The sequence below is a fragment of the Sprattus sprattus genome (genome assembly GCF_963457725.1).
Source record: "Sprattus sprattus genome assembly, chromosome: 1".
Lineage (NCBI taxonomy): Eukaryota > Metazoa > Chordata > Actinopteri > Clupeiformes > Clupeidae > Sprattus > Sprattus sprattus.
Genome location: NC_137920.1, coordinates 55,893,792 through 55,916,710, shown reverse-complemented (window position 1 = coordinate 55,916,710; position 22,919 = coordinate 55,893,792). Strand labels below are relative to the sequence as shown.

The 22,919-nt window shown below is 41.5% G+C and overlaps 1 protein-coding gene across 1 annotated transcript in view; it reads right to left on the bottom strand.

The window, feature by feature from the left end:
* nrxn2a (neurexin 2a) overlaps positions 1–22,919 on the bottom strand; it is a gene marked incomplete at both ends in the record, with an annotated part of 184,123 nt that overhangs the window by 125,020 nt on the left and 36,184 nt on the right. Inside the window, 6 exons of the mRNA XM_080833207.1 lie at positions 811–837; positions 2,228–2,431; positions 3,039–3,425; positions 3,994–4,438; positions 5,721–5,882; positions 13,688–14,032. Of these exons, the coding sequence (XP_080689333.1) occupies positions 811–837; positions 2,228–2,431; positions 3,039–3,425; positions 3,994–4,438; positions 5,721–5,882; positions 13,688–14,032 (1,570 nt within the window). The remainder of the gene's footprint in view (positions 1–810; positions 838–2,227; positions 2,432–3,038; positions 3,426–3,993; positions 4,439–5,720; positions 5,883–13,687; positions 14,033–22,919) is intronic.

The following is a 22,919-nucleotide window of genomic DNA, read 5'->3' as shown; positions in this document are numbered from 1 at the left end:
GGGTCAATTAACATTTTCCTGCAATTAAAACTTCCATCAGTCTGAATATGTTTGACAGGCCTATAAAGCGATATGTGAGAGTTGCATGACAGCCACACATGGAACAGCATTGTTTTGTTTACCAACGCATGATGTTTACTTGCTGGATATTCTGTGATGTGGTTTAACACAGAATGCTATTGATCAAAATGAACTGACAAATACAACAATGATATTTAGTGTAGTGCGTCACACTAAAGAGTGTCTGTCTACCAGCTCCATACGTGATGCACATTTCAAGTCCACAATTCTAAACCGGAGCACAGGCCTCTACTGCCACCCAGTGGCCACAGTGGGGAAATGACACAGATTGTCTCACTCGGTGTTTCCGTACATCTCGCTCAGCTCCACCATCCACACAGTTACCAGCCACACGACATTTAGAGACACAACATCAACAATCAGATGAACCACTTACCTTGACACTGGCAATGTTCTTATGGGCACAGTGCTCTGGGAGTTGGGCATGGTGATCATTTATGCCATTAATAACTGCCCGATCATTAAGTGGTGCTAACGATATGAAAGATCAACTAAGAGAATGATGATTCAAGTGCTCTGTGAATAGGTGAACGTGCAAAGAGCTTATCAAATATGAGGGCATGGCATTACTGTCGATATAAAATGAATTTGATTTACTTAATCATTGACAACCAGGGGAGGAAGAAAGAGAGAGAAAGAGTAAGAGAGAGAGACAGAGAGGGATAGAGAGATTTTTTTAAATGTAAAATTGAAATTTGTTTTTGACATGTAAATAAAAGAGTCACTTACTAAGATTACAGTCTATCCCGATACAATCTGGTAAAACAGAGAGTGACATGGTGAGGTTAGAGGGAGGGGGGGGGGAGAGAGGACAGAGAAAAAGCATTTCACATCCTTCAAGGTACACTCTGCAATCAACCAATCACAAAGCCCACCATCTGGGGACAAACCAAGAGTCAGAACAGCCCCTCTCCCACTGCCCACCAGCGAAGAGCGCAACCACACACACCAGTCCTACACTAAGATCTGGAGCGCAACCACACACACCAGTCCTACACTAAGATCTGCTCCATGTCACTGACTATACAGTACACACTGATAGAGAGAGACGTCCTCAGCAGTACTGTTTAATCTTACTGTAACAGTTGGAGAGACACTCAAAACTAATTTCTAACACAGTCAAGTAATCTATACAAATCAATATATAAAGGTTTAAATAGAACCTGGTATCTAGTATGTCTCCTTTACTGTATATGATATAGTATTAATATTTGCATGGAAATGTGGTTGTGTGATTCTCTCCTGAGTTTAGGCAACAGATGCTGAATCAACATTTACAAGAGGGGCGGTCTGCACGCCAACAGCCAAGCCAAGACCTTCACAATCAGACAAGCACAGTCACATGGCGAAGCCAAGTCTGCATTAACACGCCCCATGCCCCCATCCTTTCTGTTCACAGAGATACAGAGGTGGACTGTCATGTCTCCTTGTAGGGCATTGTATGCAGCCTTTCAATGTTAGCAAAGCTATGCTTTACTTCATGTACATGTGAACCTTAGCTTTGGCTGTTGGGTGTTCTCTGGCTGTCAACCGCAACAGAAGTGTGGACACAGACAGCCAAGGACCAGTCCAGCTACATATGTGGATGTGGACGAGGAAAGGGTTAACTGTTTTGAAAAAGTTGCTTAGCGTCTTGTCAATAAATAATAAGTTCAAAGAAACCTTTGAGGTAGACGCAAGGTAGAAATAAACAATTCCTTCAATAAAGGTATAGATCTCTTACTAAATTATGGAAAATATCCTCCAGTTTCCACAATAAACACGCCAATAGCTGTAATGAGCTCCGACAGAAGCCTTAGCATTTAAAAAGGCAGAGGAGGGATACTGACTAAACTAAACTAAACCTGCACTGCTGAACCGGTCTCACTGGCTGTCTGCTCCCAAGGTTGCAGACAATAAGCCATTGAAGGGCTGAAGAGAAGGAAGAGATAGATTAGGCAGATCAGAGATAGATAGATAGATAGACAGACAGATAGATAGATGGATAAAGAATGAGAGAGAGAGAGGAAGAGAGAGAGAAGAGAGAAAGAAAAGAGATAATGATGGCCCTGGAGACGCATGTTTTCCTTCCAAAGAGACTGGAGGAACCACGAGGGGACAGAGTTACCTCCCTGTTCCCTCAAGCTAGCGTTTAGCCAGCCGTTACCTAGGTTGACGGTGAGCTTGAGCCGGCCCCTCTCCAGCTCCAGGCGCAGCGTGTCGGCCGACTCTCTGGAGGTGGTGGCCAGGAGCAGGCCAAAGGCCCGCTGGGACATGAACCGCAGCGCCACGTCCTCTGCCTCCGTGTGCATCGCTGTCGCCATAGCCACCTTCAGGAACATGCTGCCGTCATAGCTGAGCACTGCCGCCTCTGCAAAACGTATCGCAAGTCAGCACAGCACAGCGCAAGGGTTCACACGCACACACACACACACACACACACACACACACACACACACACACACACACACACACACACACACACGCACACACGCACACACACACACACACACACACGCACACACACGGCCCCCACCCGAAGGCAGAGAGAGGCAAAACAACAACACAGCACACAGGCTTGGAAACACCTGCTCCCATGTGAGACACAGAGCCCCCGGAAGTCAGGAGTTACATTACATTACATTACAGAAGAGTAGATGAGGAGAAAGGGTGTTTTGTCAAGCAAAAACAGTTGACGCTAGCAGCAGCATATCATCAAATAATAGCAATTTTATGTCTCTGTATAACCTAGCACAGTTCAGCCTTTATCCACCAGGGGGCAGAATAGATGCACAGATAGACTCTGGCTATGTGGCTATGAGAGCCACATACTGTCCAACATACCAGTCACCCACTAACATGTGTAATGTCCATGATAATGATGTAGAGGAGGACCAGTATTCAGCCTTATGTCACTAGTCTAATCTGGAACTGAAACCTTAGACTGCCCCCTGGACCACTAGCTTCACTCTCCGTACCCGTGGCACAGTTGGCTCCCAGGTAGCCGGTGCCGGTGCAGTCACAGACATGGCGGTTCCAGCCCTCCGTGCAGCGGCCTGCGTGCGCACAGGGCTCAGCCGCGCCGCAGCGGCGGTGGGTCTCGCGCGTGCAGAAGCCACTGACGCCCGTGGCGCTCTGCAGCTCGGCCAGCCGCCGCAGGTCGCGACTGTGGCCGTCGATGAAGAGGTCGCGCATGCAGCCCACGAAGCCCAGGTGCAGTGGCGCCGTCCACACCTCTGGGGGCAGCGGCAGGCCCTGCCACTCCACAGGCAGACCCCCCAGGTACATGCTCCCATCCAGATCCAGCACCTCACTGCCCTCGTTGGCTGAGAAAGGAGTGCTGTGGCTGTTTACTGAGATAGAGCCTGGGGGGAGAGAAAAAGAGAGGGTGGGTAAGGGAGGGAGAGAAAGAGAGAGAGAGAGAGAGAGAGAGAGAGAGATAGAGAGAGAGAACAAAAGACAGATAGAGAGAGAGACGTTACATTGATGTTAAATATCAAGACAGACAGAGGCAGAACATTATTGTGAACATGCAATGGCTCATTCTTATGTCTCTGAGTCGTGTGTTGAATTGGAAATGTATTTCATACTCGGGTGATTTAAAGAAATGGCATGTTCCGTCATAGCCATACAAATATATCAAAAAGATATGCAAATAAGAGCATAATTCAATGCAGAGGAGCAAAACAGCAATGTGAAAACTGCATGGGCATTAAGATGAATATAAATATGTATTGCCTTTCATCACTGGCTTTAAAAGCAAAAATAAATTCACTGCTAGAGCAAGAGGAGCAATAATCTGATGCCAGTGTATGAAGACAGCACAGACTTCTCATTACAAAAACTGCATGGCATTTGAGGAGAATACTATTAAGAATGAAAATGGAACAAGAGCGGAAAAACAAACATGTCCGACTCAGCCTTGATCAGTACCTCTTCGCCCTTCCCGGTAGAAGTCCACGTGGCACCACTCGCCGCTGTTGACCGTCCTGGCGCTGGCCTTCACTTTGATGGAGCCTGAGCCCATGTCCATGAGGAGGAAGAGGAAGCCATCAAGCAGCTCCATGGCGAAGAAGTCGGCGCGGGGCAGACCCCTGTCAGGCCCTTTGGCCTCCCGGGGGGGCTGGGGCCGGCCGTGGCTGAAGACCAGGAGGCCGTTGGGCTCCGTGGTGCGGAAGTCGAAGGAGATGGCGCCAGTCTTCTTGGTGGTCCACTTGGGCAGAGTGACGTAGGCTTCCGGGGTGTCGAAGCTGATGGGGTCCAGCGCGGCGACGTCCTCGCAGCGGAAGGACAGGTCGCCGTGCAACGTGACCATAGAGGCGCGCATCTCAGCCTGTCGGGAGAGCTCCAGCCTGAGCTCGCTATTCCTGTACACCACCTGGACAATGAATCACACACAGGAAGAAAGAGAGACAGACAGACAGACAGACAGACAGACAGACAGACAGATAGACAGACAGACAGACAGACAGACAGACAGACAGACAGACAGATAGACAGACAGACAGACAGACAGACAGACAGACAGACAGAAAGAAAGACAGACAGAGGAAAGGCAGTTAGAAAGAGAGGAAGAAAAAGAGAGGTAAAAACAGAGAGCCTAATGACTTGACAATGTGTCACTTCAGCCAAAATATCCCAGTCTTCACCCCTCTCTCCCTATCGTATAAATAGTTGTGTCCCCTGTCACATCAAAGATGGGTGCGCAGCTGCACAACAAGAACAATGCAGCTCTTCAGGTCACATGGGTTGCCCTTCTATGGCTGGATGGAGGACTGGGTCGCGCCAGATGAACACGTTTTTCATTTTCACACCAGTGACACAGCCTGTCACAGAGATGACTGACGCCTGGCTGCGGGGTGTGAACTTGAGTGTCTCTGAAAATACACCAGGCCGTTTTATTTCACACTACATACCTTTCTGTAATTTCCACTGGAAAAAAATAGGTGCAAAGACAGAAGCAAGTAAAAAAGTACAAGCTCCAAAGAGGGGATATTAAACATTCAGGGGGGAGGCAAACTTGGGGTATATTCTCTCTCCAGCTGGAGGTGTTTCATTGAATTGTTCAAGCCCTGACGACTTTATGCATTTAACTGAATGACATATTGTAAATGAATTCCAAGTGTGAGAGGACTTGTCCTGACTTCCTCAATTCCACCGAGCAATGTGTCTAGTCTCCGGATCAATGATGCCTAATTCTGTCTGCTTTTTTAAACATTTGAGGCACGGAAGAACTACAGAGCCTTCCTAAAACGGCGTTTACTTAGAAGGGAAAGCATTACAGTAAGGTTCATTGCGTAGCAATGGGGAGGTGATGGATACCACCTCAGGTCAACGAGATGGAGACAGAGCACTTGGGAGGCCAGAATGGGGATCTATAGAGGAAATCAATGTTTAATTTGGCTGTCAGAGCTGTAAAGAAGAGTGCTCAACAGTAACTTGGCATGAGCTGCAGCCGGAGTGGATAGGAAATAGAATGGGCGGGAATGAGCTTGAGGGGGATGGTGGGTATTATCCAGGGTTGGGAAATTATTAACAATTACAGATGGAAATCAGTACAAACACAACATCTGAGGTGTAGGGTAGAGGGAGTGCTGTACGCTTTACTGTATTTCACAGGATTTCTGCTCCATTTTTTTTTTTAGATGCAAGACACTCACGTTTTTCATGCAGCCCATGAAGTTGTTGCTGATGGGGGAACCAGGCAGGTCGGAGGTGTTGGGGCTGCCCCCAATGTAGAAGACCTCATCTGAGCCTAGCATGGTGTAGTCCTCCTGGGTGTAACCAGTGGTGCTCAGAAGACCGTCCACTGATATGGTGACCTAGTGGTCGATTGACAAAGGAGAAAGAAAGGCAAGCCAAAAATAAAAGAAAGAAAAGAGAAAGAGATAAGATGTCAAGAAAAAAAGGGGTTAGCTGCCTAACAAGCTTTGATAAGCCATAGAGCGTGTGAAGTATTGGTCCCCCCCCCCCCCTCTTTTGAAAGTTTCCATTTAAGCATTTGATTTTTCAAGCATTTGGAGAATGAGTTCAGATGAGTTTGCCACCCATCTCTATGTCTGCTATCAGTGAACAAGTCACCATCCAACTAAGGCCGTTGGGAAGACAGATAGGGGTCACTGGGGAAAGAAAACAGAAAACGTCTGGCCTATCTGGGCACTACGCTTTATATATATATATATATATATGTAGGCATTGCTAGTAAATGCACACATTGTTCCAGGCTAAGCATTGTGTCTAAATGGAAAAATCCATATTCTGCATCCAGTGATAAATGATAAATGCTTTTTTATTTGTTGAGGGATACGGCCACATGTTTGGTAGATGAAGTACAGAGCTGAAAAGCCTTATCCAGCCACAGCTAAACGTGAACTATGGCTGCAGGTTTTTACTCTCGATAAACAGCAGCTGATTCACCAAGCTCACCAGGTCTTTAACCAACGGTTCAGCTATACAAAATGAATTCCAGCTTGACTAGTACCATGAGTTAAAGCAGAGTCAGTTCTGAGATGAGCCTCTGCTCGGCTGCCTTTAAAAACCTGCAGGCAAACTGAGTCTTTGAAGATAAGCTCGCCCACCCTTATTTAGAGAAATACTACAGGCTTCTTCCCCACCCAGAAAGAATACTTTCTTGTGAGTTTCATGGCTACCTTGGAATACCTTTATCATGATCAATACCCAGGGGGCTGTGGGTGAAAGCCCAACAACGGTGAACACCATCCTACAGGATAGAGACAAATACAGTCATTCCTATGACTTGACTTCACTTGATATTGAAGTGGCATCGTTTTTTTTTGGTTTTGATCAGAGACTAGATTTTTCTTTTTCTTTTTTCAAAATACTTTTTTTGTGTGAGTAATGACCCTTTGGATCAAACAGAGCGGCAGGCAGGCAGGTACGTGAGTAATCGACAGCGCAATCTGTGCCAGAGAAAAACAAGTGTGGGAGGGAGAAAAGCAGCGCCGCAGAGGTTTGGAGCAGAAGAGGAAATGTCAGTAGGAGTCAGCAAAGCACGAGATTTCAAATCGGTTCATTATGATTTAGACTCAGTAGAGGCAGCCCTTCTACTTCCTCTCTATGTTTCTGCCCAAATATCCAGAAATCACTGTTTTACCAGGGCTAAGTCTTAGGATCAGACGAAACAACAGTAAAGTAGGCTCAAGGCATGTGTTATGTGCAGGAGGGTAGGGCAAGAGCCACACTTTCAACACAAAATACGGGGAAAGAAACAGCTAAGAAAGAGGCTGCTTTAACATCTGGTAGTGACACCTTACTAAAAATGGATGTGTGAGCAATGGTTGAGACTTGATGTTAGCATGATGATGTGAAAATGATGGAAATGTGAATTTAAACTGTCTAACAAGCGTTGATAAGCCATAGAGCTTGTGAAGTATTGGTCCCCCTCTCTTTTGAAAGTTTCCATTTAAGCATTTGATTTTTCAGGCATTTGGAGAATGAGTTCAGATCAGTTTGCCACCAATTTCTATGTCTGCTATAAGTGAACAAGTCACCATCCAACAAAAGGCCGTTGGGAAGACTGATAGGGGTCACGTGGGAAAGAAAACAGAAAACTGCTGGCCTATCTGGGCACTACGCTTTATGTATGAATTGCTTCCTATTGCTAGGTATTGCTACTAAATGCACATATTGTTCCAGGTTACGCATTGTATCTAAATGGGAAAAATCCAGCCCAAATATGTTAGACTTGATGTTTCTATGATTATGTGATGATTATGATTATGATGATGTGAAAATGATGGAGATGTGAATTTAAACGAGACCATGATCAGACCCAGAAGAGCACCTTAGGTACCACTGTGGTTCTGCTTCAGGCAGGTGTAAATGCATTACTGTACAGGCTCTATTTACAGCCTCGGATTCTGCCCCAAAAAGCTAATGTCATCCTCCACAGACTGGGAGTGTTTGGCTGCTTAGTGCATGAATATTAACAGCCCTAGAAAGGCACTGCACAGAGCAACATTTCTGCAGCATGGACTTGTGCTGCTGAGGGTGCCATCAAAGTAAGTCTGTTGGACATGACACGCCATCCAGTTGCCCCTTAATAATTTTGACTTTTGATGCCAATGTGACCAGTAGGGATGGATGTTGGGCGCATAACAGCCATTTCATACCCTTGACTGATAAGGCACAGACTAGCCAGATGCTCTGTTTGTACACAGCCGTCTGGCTGAAATGTCAAATGAAACGACGCCTTAGAAGTTACACTGCAGAGCTGCCTCTTCACGCTGCGGCCTGATTGACGGCTCTGTTTCTCGTCCTTTGTGGTAGATTCAGATCTTTTATATTTCTTTTTACATTTTATCCAAATGACTGCAGCATAGCGTACATCAACTATGCATATTTATCCTGTACATTTAATGTATGTAAACACCGGTGTCTTTACATGTTACTGTTCTATCTATGATATAAAATAAGCTATACAGCCATATGGTATATTGACCTACAGTTAAAGCATGGATACATTGATCCCATAAAAGACGAGAGCCCAAACCAGATGAAGAGAGTAGAAGATGTGAGCAGACTGCATACTGAAGGCATGGGGTGCTTCATTAAGCTGAGATATTCATAAACAAGTTCACAGATCTTATCTTGGCACACAAACACAAGTCTGAAGGGTGACAGGTGTTGAAAAAAGCTGCAAAGAAAAACAAAAGCTGGAAAAAACCTCAAACAGAGCTACAGCTTAATGTAAATTCCAGCGAAAAAGACAGAATATACATAGATGGAAACCCTGTTCATGTAACAGTACCAGAAATGGTAAAAAAAAAAGTTTTAGAAATATCCTGATAGGCTAACACATTTCTTATTCGTTTATCCCTCTGAGACTATGTCAGCATCTTTGTTGCTGAAGAACATCACCCTGTCTGACTTAATCTGCACCAGTGTTTCAAAACAATATCAGTTTAGTCTGAACATCTCAAAAACGTGGACAAAATTAATTTGGGATGATGACAGACGCGGCACCTTTCTTCTTTAACTCTTGTAAAAGGCTTGCACTGATTGGTGTCAAGTAACTAGACATCTTAAACAGATGAGCCTGTGATTAAACCTGCATCCTTAATCCTTAACACAACAGAAGCCTTTCACCTGTAATCGGAACACAGATGCAGCAAACACAACAGGTCTGAATCTCTGCCAGCCATTACGCCTATTTCATGGCATGAAAGTGGGCTTCTATTGTGCCTCTGCTTTTTCTTATCTATAAAACCAGATTGTTATGGTGTTTTTTAAGTCAATATGTCCATACTACCAGTGTTAGCTAAATGTCCTATTGTAAAATAATACACAATAAAATAATATGAACACAGAGCATTGTATTGTAGAATTGTACACTCCAAAAATAAATGAAATTACAAAGCAACAGATAAGGTCTGCTTAAGTAAATATTGTCTTTTTTTAATAGTTTTTGTATAGTTGAAAGAATGAATGAACTGTTTTGGTTAAACGCCTAACTGTTGTTGCCATTGTGGTTTCTGTACGTTGGCAAACAAGAACAAAACAAAATCTATACAAGGTACACAGATCAATGCCAATCTATGAAATTATTGAATAGGTTTACCATGGTATGTCTAAAATCCTGCATGCTTTTTTGATAACACAGATATGTGATAAGTGGGTAATACCATGGTAATACCCATAACAACCCACACATTACCAAATCTCCAAAATGTGTCTAAACGTCTAGTAAATCTGGAATAACTTTTTAAATGCAGCAGTCATGGTGAGAGTTAATGGTAAGGTTTTAAATATAGTTATGAAATGGTAGGAGACAGTATTTTGTCTGCCAATTACTCAGAAACAAATGCAATTAGTCCTAAATGGTATTTTTACAGGGCTGTAAAATAATGAATGAACTGTTTGTATTTAATTTATCTGCAATGGCTATATAACTAGCGTTGAATGATGAATGATGGTCCAAAAACCAAAGCTTCACACAAACTTCAGCTTAAATCTGCAATGGCAATATGTTAACAGCTTGACAAAAGAAAACAAAATCATAGCAATTCAACACTAACATTTCAAACTGTGAGCTAAGTTTCAACCCTAAAATGGCACCGTTTGCATGTCATTTTCACAGTTAACGTTTAACCATGCTAGATAGACCTAAGCTCACTACTCCATAAAAAACAAGGGGAACAGAAAAGTGTACTCTTAAATATCCACAAAACAAAGTATTTGTACAATTTGATTGTTAACCCTCTTCATCAGATGCTAAATGTTCGATCATTAAACAGGGCTGAACATTGAGCTTCAATTCTATTTCCTCTGTGTGTTAATGATGTTGCGTTCGTGCCCAATTCAATTCTTTCCAGTGGCTCTTTGGTACAAACAAAGGGGTCCAAGTCTTACTTGACAGCCATTCTTTCTGTCATTGTACCCGAATTTCACTGCCTGCCAAAAATCCGCTCCACTCCCCTCTGCGTGAACAGTGAGCACCAGCCAGTCACAAAAAGTAGACTGGGTCAAGACAGGCCCTTAAAGGCAGAATGGTAGGATTTGTCGGTTGCTGTTTTAAAACACACAATTCAAAGGTCTCTCCTGCTCTCCGGCTCAATAAGTGAGACGACAAGAGAAAGAGAGAGAGAGAGAGAGAGAGAGAGATAGATAGATAGAGAGAGAGTGAGAGAGCAAGAGAGTGAGAGAGAGAGAGAGAGAGAGAGAGAGAGAGACAGAGATAGAGAGAGAGTGAGAGAGCGAGAGAATGGTGGTGACGTGAGCTAGCGTGAAGAAGGAAAAGAAGGAGCGGCGGTAGGGGGAACAAAGCAGTGAATCAGAGAAATAAAAACCTTATTTTCTAATGGTTTCATGGCGGTTACGTTCCTAAGCACAAGTAAACATGGCCACACCTCTGCTCAACCCTGCCGCAAGTATTTGGTGTAAATGCAGCCAAAGTACACGCTTCATCCTCCTGTCTGCTCAGCTGTGGCCTCTCTGCTCTGCGTGTGTGTGTGTGTGTGTGTTTGTGTGTGTTTGTGCGAGTGTGTGTGTGTGTGTGTGTATATGTTTGTGTGTGTGTGTGTGTGTGTGTGTGTGTGTGTGTGTGTGTGTGTGTGTGTCTGTGTGTGTTTTTGTGTGTGTGTGTGTGTGTGTGTGTGTCTGTGTGTGTGTCTGTGTGTATGTGAAGTTAAGCCCCCAGGAGTTTTTAGTGGGAATTTAGTGCTGCTAAACCTAGTCCACACATGCAAAAAGAAATCAAATTGGTTTGAATGTGACCCTAATCTTACCCTATTATAGCATTAACCTGGTGATTAGTTTCACAGATAAACTTAATAACTCCCGCCTCCTAAAAAAAGAGAAAAGAAAAAGACTGATGAACGTCTATGTGAAAGGAGAGGAGCCATCAGATCTGACTCCCTTCGAAGAGCAGTAATTCCCATCCCTACTGAGTGACTGTGTTGTGCAAGGAAAAAGAAGCACTTGCCAAAATAAAAGGTCTGCCGAAGGTCACATTTAGAATAACTGTCTTATGCTTGTTGAACAGGGCCTCGTTTCCCGATAACGACGTATCTTAACGGCCTACGTGGATTTTGGCGACATCGTAGACTCATCATAGCCGTAAGTGCGGCGTCGGGAAACCGCTCTTCAATATCCCTCTTACGACCGATTTCAAGTCCTTTTTAGCATTCGGGAATCTAGGCCCAGGGTCATTAGCCAGATACTTGTTTGATTGCCTTTATTCCATTTCATTTAGTATTTTTGTGATATCAGAATGTGAACATTCATAGGACCTTTATTTTGGCGTGCACCTTCCCTCTGTGCAAAGATTAAAAAATGTCACAGTAGTGCATAGGCTACCTGAAGTTGAGGGTTCCGTGATTGAATTGCTAGCAAGCTAGGACCTGACCAGACTGCTCCTGATGTCATCTTGTGTCTGAACTTTAACTGTCTGTAATGCTAGTGTTACATTTTACGGAGATTCAAGATTCATTGTTTGTATGATGCATCAGTTTCTAGACAATCACTCAAGGCTAGTCATAGCTTTTGCAGAGAAATTAAATACAAACAGACAATTAAGTATTTTATAGCCCTGATAACATATAATTGCCATGGAAGTAAGTAATTTGTTTCTGGGTAATTACCGGAAGAAGTACTGCATTTTACCATTTTATTACAAACTCCATCTGAACTCCAAGATATTAGCATTTTGTTACACACTTGCGACTTTGGGTACTTGAAAAGCGCACTATAAAATAAAGGTATTATTATTATTATTATTACCACAACAAATGGTGGATTATTGTTTAGAAACAACTTGGAAACTATTAAGTAATTTATGGGTTGTTATGAGTCGTCACCATGATTTTACCCACATATTACCATGATACTACCCACTTAATACTGATCTAAAAGAAAAGTTTTGTTTTGTCTTACCACTTTCTTTGTTTTAAAAGAAGAAATAAAGCAAAGGGGAGGGATGAACTGATTAGCTCTTAATAGAAATTAAACAAACTCTTCAAACAGCCCTTTCAGTGAGAACAGAAAACAAACAAAATAAATAAACAATGATAGCACAAGACCGTTAGAAAAGAATAACAACCACATCAATATTTATTTCTGTGAAATGTTTGTGTTCTGTGATAATAAAGACAAATCAGAGGTTTAAATGTGTTTTGGACTGAAGTGCTCTGGAAGGATGGCTAAGACAGGGGAATGCTGCAGTCTCAGCAATAAAAAGTGACATTCCTAAAAAAAAGTAGGATCTAGTGTTGATCTAGCTAAACATCACAGACCAAAAATAATGTCACAAAGTGTTTCTGGGCAATATGTCCTTCTGTACCAACTCTGTTGTGCTCAAAAATAGCCCCACTGCTAACATCCATCAGACCACCACCAAAACCGCCTGCTGAAATCAACAATTAATCAAACACCAATTACTCCTGAATGTCAAAAGTTCAGGTTTTGAAGGAACTTGGATCTAAAGGTTAAGGTAATCAAACTACATGACGAATCAGTGTAGCGCTGTGGTGTAATACAGCAGCAATCAATGCACAATTACATTCCTCCTGAAAAAGAGACACGTATCAGAGCAACAGCTAACTGCAAATGTAATCAAATCTTGAAACCTACTGACAGTCATCTTTCAACATGGGCTCTTCAACTCATCTCTCCAGGACTGCACATACAAAATCATTCTCAAAACTAGTAGGAGTGCACACGCCGCAGAGGAGAGATACCAGCAATCTATTCTGTTTTCAGTAGATCTATTCACGCTTTCATGCCATTCATGACAGACATTCAATGACGGTTCATTTTCCAGACATTCATTCTTAGTCTCAACCTTGACAGGAAGGTGAGAGGATTCTGATTATTGTATTTGCTGATAAAATGTAAAAAAAATCAATAGATTTGCCATGAATGCATAGATGAGTCTTCATATCTGAGGGGAGCGACTGTTGTTTAGTTCATTGGCTAATAGGGTTAGTGGCTTTTCAGTCATTTTGAAAAGATATGACTTGCTTTTCAAATGTATCCTGCCAGAGCAACCTAAAATGATTCCAGCAACAGCCTCATCCAATCTACACCCTCCTCTCTCTCTCTCCCTCCCTCTCTATCTGAATCTGACTATCATTTTTTTACCAGGAGCCCGTGGCACTGATGCGCTTACCTGCCGCAGGTTGCGCGAGACGCGGACCTCGTGCCAGGCGTTGTCATTGAACTTGCCCTCGGCAGGCGACACCATGGCCTCGAAGGCTCCGGAGCCCAGGTTTATCACCAGGTAGACAGCCCCGCTCTTCAGAGACAGATTAACGTAGTCGACAGATTTGCCGGTGTGGAGCAGGAGGCCATTTCTCTGCAGAGTGCGGAAGGCCAGTGTGATCTCGTCCGTGCTACTCTGGATGGGGCTGAGCGAGAGGTCGTAGCTGAAGAACTCATTCCCTTTGAAGGTCGCCACTGATTCCTCTTGAGCTGACATAGGGCAGAGCAAAACAAGGAGAGCAACTTCAAACCCCTCTCAATTTCCATGTGAATTTGGTGACACACGCTAGGCAATCTTCTATGCTTCTAAGTGACATTTAATATTTAGCATGGATATCTTATAGATATAAATACTCAGACAGGCAAATATGGTTAAACACAGACAGGCAAAATATGGTTAAATGTAAAAAAAAAAAAATACTCATCAATCTTGATCTATATTTATATATAGAGATAGATCTATCCACTGATATATCTAGATCTATCTACATGGCCTCGACACTGATTTGAGCCATGTATCGAAATGACACTAGGGTTAACACAGTGCCATAAAGGCTGACAAATGCGACCTTCAAATACAACACATATTGGTAATATTTACACTGAAAAGAAGACAATTCATCCAAGTGCAAAAAAGCTGATTGTTGTACATGCTGCAGAAATCCCCACGGATATTAACACACCATGTTTGATCAAACCCACTGAGCTGTTGCAAAGACAAGCACATTCTATTTATTTGGGTGCCTGTGAAATTCAAGTATGATTGTGACCTTGAAGTTCTTGACAAGAATCTGAAATGGGACGAGTATTCCTCCGTCTCTGGTTTGGCTGGTGGAGCATGACATTAATTTGAAGACATGACATATTTCATCAAGCAGGAGGACCCACACCATCGCTTGAAATCTACGTCTATTATTTAATCATGAGTCACCTAAACAGATATAGTAGCTATATGAGGCCTGACCTTGGACAATGACAGAGCTAGTATCTCATATTAGCACCCAGGTTGTTCTAATGAAGTAGAAATGTACAGTTCCAGAGACATGTTCTTTTCTTTTGAAAGCATGTCACGTGATACATTATCCCACTCTATGATACTTACATGATCGAATCGCAGCCAACATCTACACTGCAGCTAAAGTAACACTGAAAGGTAACCTCAGGTGAATTAACATAATTATGAATAGATGTGAATAATCTCAAGTAATAAGGAAATGAAGCTTCACTAAAAAATGATGCTGAACAGACATTAGATTGTCATTACATAATCTTCTTACTTTCAAAAGTGGAAGACTTATTTTTCCAAAGAACAATTCAATTGTTCAAATGTGTAATTTATATTTTTGAGTACATTTTTTTTTAAATACTCAAAACAAAAACTAAAAGAAAAAAAAGATCTTCAAGACACTGTTTTCCTTTGTTGATTGATAGTAAGAAGCTGAAAAATTGCATCCAGAAAGACTTTAGGCAACTCTGTTGGTCGCAATGTTTAAAAAAAATCTCGGGTAGGGTAGGAGCAACGAGAAAAAACTAAAAAGACTTAAAAGCCACAAAATGAAAATGGACTTGCAATATGCTGGCTCAGATTAAGTTGATGACATATGGGAAAAGCCTTCAATTAAAACAGATGACATGTACAAATGCCTATGTTCTCTCTCTCTTTTTCTTTTTCTTTTCATAAACAGCCTTATTTAATATATACAGAGAAAATGCTGCTATTTTCATGCCCTTACCACCAATATGTCAAAAATAATATCAGGCATCTTTTAAAAAGACACCAAAAAACATCAGATGTTTTACATGCTTGCAGCACACTGACAAAGTGCACGCTTCTGGGATCTGCTGGCCAGTGGACTCGCTTAAGAACTTTAAAAGTTCAAAGCATTTACTTATTTGAAATGACAGTTTGGGAGCTGTCAGCTTTCAGAGCATGAAAATAAGACTAAACCCTGCGAGTAAAAGCAAGTCTCCCGGCCATCGCTCTGATGACAACACAAGCTGCGATATGAATAGACCCACGCTAGGCCAGAGTCAAATTGAGGGTGAATCCACTTTTAATGACCTGTAATTTCTCATCTAAAAGACTCGGAATTAATATCTAAATAATAACTCCTCTGACAGTGATGTATATTTACATCACATGCTAAATAATAACTTGTGCATATGGAACGGGAGTCGCGTAATTGAATCTTGAAAAGGTTATTAATCTCACACAGCATGCGTGTGTGTATGTGTATGTGTGAGTGTGTGAGTGTGTGTGTGTGTGTGTGTGTGTGTGTTCCCCACTATGAACCCCTTTATCTCACTCTCCTTCTGCTCCCAGTGCTCTCATCAGGACCAGTCCCTTTGGCCAGCCGTGCTCACACTGCTGACCTGCTGAGAGCGTCCAATTAAATAACACTTTCCCCACATCTGAGGACACCGCAAGGGAGTCTTTAATTCTGTATCTCCAGTCAACCTGAAGACACAGAGTCTATAATCTTCCTGTTGTTTGCCTGTCTGTGTCAGTCTTTCAGTAAGTGGGTGACTCCATCTTTATGTTACTCACAAGCAGCCTAGCGCGTGTGAGGGAGAGTGCGTTTGAATGTGTGTGAATTAAAGAGGAACGAAATAATGTCTACATTTTTTATTATTATTGTAATGTGAGCATATGCCAGACAAAAAATGATGAGTGCTTTGCAAAGTTAGCTTAAGCCAGGCTATGTATTCCAAACTCTGGAAATGAGCAAGTGAGCTCAAACTCTGGAAATGAGCAACTGAGGAGAATCTGCCAATTACCAAGCAGTAGGGAGTGATTTAGGCAATAATTACAAATACATGATTTCAGGTTCAATGCAATCACATCAACATGGGGCCAGGTTTGGATTGATTTATCAGATTTTGTGTAGTTAAACTTGTGGAAAACGCAACGGCTAAGAATAGCATCCGGTCTTCAAAAGTGTTACATTTCAATCCACACATCCAACACCCCAGACATCCAGCATCCATTCTAAATGGCATTCAGAAAATAGCTTTACCCAACTGTTTGGGGTTTTTTATCCTTGCTTTTCAAGTATGCATATGCTATGAGGCAAGAGAGCTAAAAAGTTGGCACCACTCTCACAGGTAGATTTAAATAAACACTGCCTTTTCCTGAAAAAAAAAGAGGAACATTAATAGATATGGTCCTTTGGAGACTATGTATATACTTAGTCCTAGTAGTACCACATTCTGGTACCCAAGTGAAATACCCACCACTCATTAAAAAAAAGAGCAGATTGCCAATACTTACAACAAATACGGAAGAATAGAGAAGCAAGGACATCTTTACCTGCCTTAATCAATTTCTTTAAGAAAAGTTAAGGATTTCCTAAACTCAGATTTTACACACTGAGAAAAATAATATTAAAAGTTAAAAGCAACCTCAAGGGTGACCGACCTCACTTGCCACCTCTCTGTCCATTCTCGCAGCAGCAATATATTTAAGCAATATAGCACGAGTGGGAGTGGGGTAGGTAAGGGATAATCCCACGGGTGGTGTTCGGCCGTAGCCACCGAGGCCGCCATGCCGAGTGGCGTAGGCAACAACACCCGTGGGATTATCCCTTACCTACCCCACTCCCACGAGTGCTATATTGCTTTTATAAAACAATTCTACCGTCAACAAATTAACATTTCAACACGAAGTTATTGATTAAAAATGTTTTATTTCGCCATTGTTTCTCCGCAACAAAAAATAGTTCCATTGTGAACGTCTTGGTTTGGAATTTTAAAAACTTTGAATTAACGGTTATCATCAATGCGAATGTTATCGCGGAGTGATTTATTTTTAGCTGTGAAAAGTTCCGTAACTGTAGGTATGTTGACGAATAACCTATAGCATGGAACCTCTCTCGTCCAATCAGAAACAGCTAAATTACGCACTAGAACCCAATTGTTTTATAATTAGCAATCAATAAAACCTTCAATGAAAGCATAATTTTCTAAACTGATTGCTGAATCCTATCACATCCATCAACTAAAACGTCAATACCCAATGGAAATACCGGTCCGGAATGACTTCATTTGCTTTCAGGATGAAATGAAGTAAGAATGATTTGAAAAGGTAATGAGACATGTGCACACAGAAACCAAACTCTCAGTCAAGGCCTACTGCCACTCCATCACAATATCATCACGCTGTGGATGGAATCCAGCAGTCCTTCTCCTTTGACAGGTTGCTAGGACACAGAGCGAACACTCCTTTTGAACCTGCTGTAGGCGGCCAACTGGGGGTCTGCATATATCTTAGGTCAAACCTATTAATCCCTCAGGTCAAAGGTTATCAATGGATCTTTGGACTCACGGATACGAGTTAAATTTGCAAAAGCTAGCTGATAAAACACGCTTGAGAAAATGAGTGAAATTAATGAAAACACTACTGTAGTTGGCTCCCTGGTGTTAGGGCTACAGCAGTATAGAAATGTCTTTACTGTGTAGGTTTGAAGAATGCCACCTTACGGTTTACAGTAATATCGAGTAGCTACGTGTTAAATTACTTTCGCCAAGGAAGTTATGTTTCCGTTGTGGTTTGTTTGTCTATAAGCCGGATTACATAAAAACTATCAGCCTGATTTGCATGAAACTTGGTGGAAAGGTGCGGCATGGGCCAAGGAAGAACCCATCACATTTTGGAGCGGCCACCTAGCGGCCACTTATAGTTACATGTCATTTGAAAGCTATATTTACATATTTCATTTGTGCTTTCCAACCAATTCATGGGAGTCAACAAAACGTATAGGAAAATATCCAGATACTGTACGTGTAGACAAGATCACAGACCAAGCCACAAGCAGCACTCTCAAGATTGCAGCACTCTCCGATAAAATACATCTCTTAGTATGGCAGCATGTACGTATTATATGTAATATATGGGCCATTCTACCGAATTCGTGTAATATGCAGTCCCTCAACAATAAAAACTATTTACAAAACAATTAGGTATTTAGGCATAGATATTTAATTAGAAAATGTTATGGTCTATATAAACCCAATGCATTACATGAGATAGTGATAAGCTAAATATATACAAAATCATCATTTATAGGGTACTTTCTATTGGGAAGTAGCTGTCCCCAACCCTGACATCTAAATTTCAATGCCTTTAAATAACCCTTTTAAATTTTTTTTGATTTTTTTCAATGATTTAATTTCAAAGATCTTTATGATTGGGTTGAAACAGAACTTGGAATATTTAGATTTATTGTGGGTTTAATTTTTAAATCAATTTTCTATACTCAAAAAATCATGTCCCTAGTTTTCATGTCACTACCGAAACACAAGAGTTTTAGTCCATTGGCTGACCCTGTGTTTTAGCCACGACTCTGCATTTTTGACCATGCATTGACACTGCATCTCTGTCCCTCATGGTTGAATGGTAAGTAGCTAAATCCCATAGTTTTTATATAAATGTGTTCCAAAGTCTGAAAATCGACGTGTAACCTTAAGAATTGTCACTACCGAAACGCATGTTTTCTTCAATTAAGTAAACCTTTTGGGGTTTCATGGAAAATCTTATGTTTGTATGTGTGTTCACCTCTTCAAAGATGTGTTTGCAAGCCGTGTGCTTGCTAGAATTCTTTATTTATGCTTAAAGTTAGCTAGAATTGTCACTACCGAAACAGTCACTACCGAAACATATGGTAGTGACCAGATGATTTCGGTAGTGACAAAATGAAATGGTAAGTAGTTCAATCCCATAACTTTTAAATAAATGTGTTGTGTGGACTAAAGGGCGGCCCAGAGCACCTTTTGGATGATTTTGGGAGAGAAATGAACATCCATCCAACAGTGCAGTCACTACCGAAACACTGGATGTCACTACCGAAACAGTGCAGCACTACCGAAACACTGGATGTTTTGCAAAAAATGAAGTATATTGAGTAATCAACTAAAATGTTATGATACTGATTGGATTAATGTATGTTCAATTTCATCAATCAACAACTCTGGAATCAATATGATCAGTATTTTGCATTTTACAAAGAAATATTGCACTTAGATTTTCATGAATTGTATAAATTGAACTTGAAAATTTGGTAAAAATTTCATTTTTATGGATTTCATTGTGAAAACCTTCAAGAAATATTTGTAAAAATACTCTTAAGAGAAGGGAAGGAAACAAAATCTGAACAGGTCAATGATAATACTTTTTTACTATAGTAAATGTGATGTTTCGGTAGTGACAATTTTTGGAAGAGGAAAAACATTCCAACACATTCTGAAAATACAATATAAAAATTGACTGTTCTTTTACTAGATATGTGTACTTTAGATATGGTACAATATACATACAGACAAAGTTTTGGGAATAAAACATAAAAGAATTCAAAATATTTCCGACCTGACTTTGCACCAATTCGGTAGAATGGCCCATATATATTTTTTGGAGCTGTGTAATAGAAGTGGTACTGGATTGTGAAGGTATACAACATCAAGAGGCCTGTTTTTCCCTTTTCTCTAAGCAGCACTTCTGTCTTGCTGCCGGCAGAAAATGTATTTGGCCCCCTAAGTGCATCATATGGCAGGCAGGCAGAGCAGAGCAAATTTTTATGGAAACACGGCTCAGTTTTGAGTGGGGGAAAGAGCTGTCTGCATTTTGGATGATAGCAGTTAGGAGGCGGGAAAGAAGAGTAGCAGATATTGAGCACCTAGCCACTGTATGAGATGGGGGGAGGAAGGTTTCCTTCTGACAAATGGCAGACTAGAAATATACTTTATTGCTAAACCATTTGTGCTGCTCTTCACCGCAGAGTTATTTTTACCCTATTTGTAATCGGTTACTGTACATCCTCAGAATGGTTTCCATGACACCAATGCATTGAATAGAGGCAAATGGGAATACTTAGCCATTTTCTAACACTGTATGGCGAGGTTCTATAAGAGACCTTTCCAGGCCATAATCAGAGACAGAGGTCTGAAACTTAAAAGGGGAACCATGGGGTCACCTTAATGGACTAAACTCACAATCAACACAAAGGGAGCAACCCTTGACAGTATATGCCGTCACAGATTCGGTACCCTTCAGATAAGGATATCTTATTTGTGCAGATGTAAAGATACAAAAAATACATATAAACCTATCCTATTTGTCATTTCTTGATAGACATTTATACATCTCCAAACTGTCCTGTTGTGCCGAGTGCAGGCTGCTGTGTGGTAAATGGATAGGGTGTCTGATCAGAGTGAAGGGGACAGCTGGCTGATGCCCCTAAGCTTCTGCCTGAGAATAACTGAGGCGGCTGCCATTGTGGAGCAATAAATCTATATGCTCAGCCACTGGTTCAACTCAGATAGATGGCTCTCATAGAGATTGCAGGTCCTCAAATATAGATTGGGGGAGAGGATTAGCCTTATTCAAACAAACATTTCCTCACTTAGATTCACTCAGAGTTCAAGGCCTTTGCTGGCATTTCATTTAAGAGATCTCAAGCAATAAGAAAGAAATCCAGATCTGTTGATGATCATTTCAGCTCAGACTTCAGAACATCCTCAGAAATGAGGTAGATTCTTTGAAAGATGCATACATGATGATGGACATTCTAATGGGACATCATCTTTTAATCTGTAGCTTTCCAAAAACACAGCATGGGAAACGCTAGCTTTAAGTCCATGATAATTTTTGTCTACCCCTGTAATCAACCTATTTATCTATTTCATCATCAGTCTCCATACTTTTCAAAATCGCCCAGATGGTTGTTTGTTTTTTGGTAAATATCTTATGAAGACGTTGTTAATAAAACAGGATGTCTAAAGTCTGAACATTAAATGCTAGCTGTGTGCTGCCTGTGAAAACCATACAATTATGTACCAAATCAGTCCCATGGGTTATCTTGATCAGATTTCACATTTTGGCAAAATATACCAGGAATGGTCAGCTCTATTCGATAATGGACAAGATTAAATAGATGTGTAGAAATGTAATTTCAACTGAGCTGCTCATTTACTCTATTTTCCAGAGTCATCATGTTTTATTATGATGTATGCATTGCAACGTATGGAGATTTAGTCAAAGGTACTAGTCATTATTAGCCTGACGATGTCATACTCATAATTCTAGTCAGAATATGAGTCTGAGACCGGACCACTGGGCTGTGATTATGGGGCGTGTTTCAACGAACCAGGAAAGAAAATTCCTCTTCGCTGAATTGGATACCTAGAACCAATCAGAGCAACGTAGTATTATTACCATCTGATAGATTAAACTTTTACCTGATCCCGTAGGAAGGACGGCAAAAACATCTTTTCAATCGACAAATGCCTTGATCGCGTTTCTCTGTTCCTCTTTCAAAATGAATGCGCTGTCAATATCTGTTGAGATATGCCTGCTCACGTTACTTAATTAGCACTCAAGGCTAGAAGCTACCATTAGTTTTAATGTTTTTTTTGTCTACGCTGTTAGCATAACCTTTCAATAATGGTCTAGAGTGCATAAGTTAAGACCTACAATCCTAGGCAACATTGATGTTGCGTATACACAACTAACCGAGTCAATGTAGACATAAAAAAAGTCGTGTAGATACCTTAAATCATATCAAATATGTCCCACTAAGCTCCCGAGACGGCGCCATCTTTGTTCGATGTATACCGGTATTCTATCTATGTCTGTCCATCAACGTATAAAGCCCGCCCTTACAATTTGAATGGTCAGATCCCTTTTCGGGGCCGTTTAAACCCTCCCAACTAGCTCGACTCCAGACTGAATCTGTCAGGATCCTGTTCGGTCTATTTTATGTTTGCCTGTTTTGTCTCGTGTTTCTTGTGTGTGTTGTTTGCCTTGTGTTTCCCTGTGTTTGTTCTTACATGTGCTTTTTGTGTTTTTGTTATGCCATGTGTTTTCTGTTTTGTCCTAAGACTCCGCCCCCACCTGCCCTCTGTCACTTCCTGGATTCCCCTGTCACCAATTACCACACCTGTCCGTTAATCAGTTCAGTATTCATTGTCTTGATTAGTTTCTCCTGCCACTTGTTTGCTCCCCACCAATTACATGTCTCCTCTCCTGTATTTAAGTTCAGTCTCCCCATTGTTTCATGTCGGATCGTCACCTATGTCTGTCAGAAAGACTCTGCCTGTTACCTGTTATCTGGAGTGTAACCGTTCTGCCTGTTGGAAGATAAGTCTTT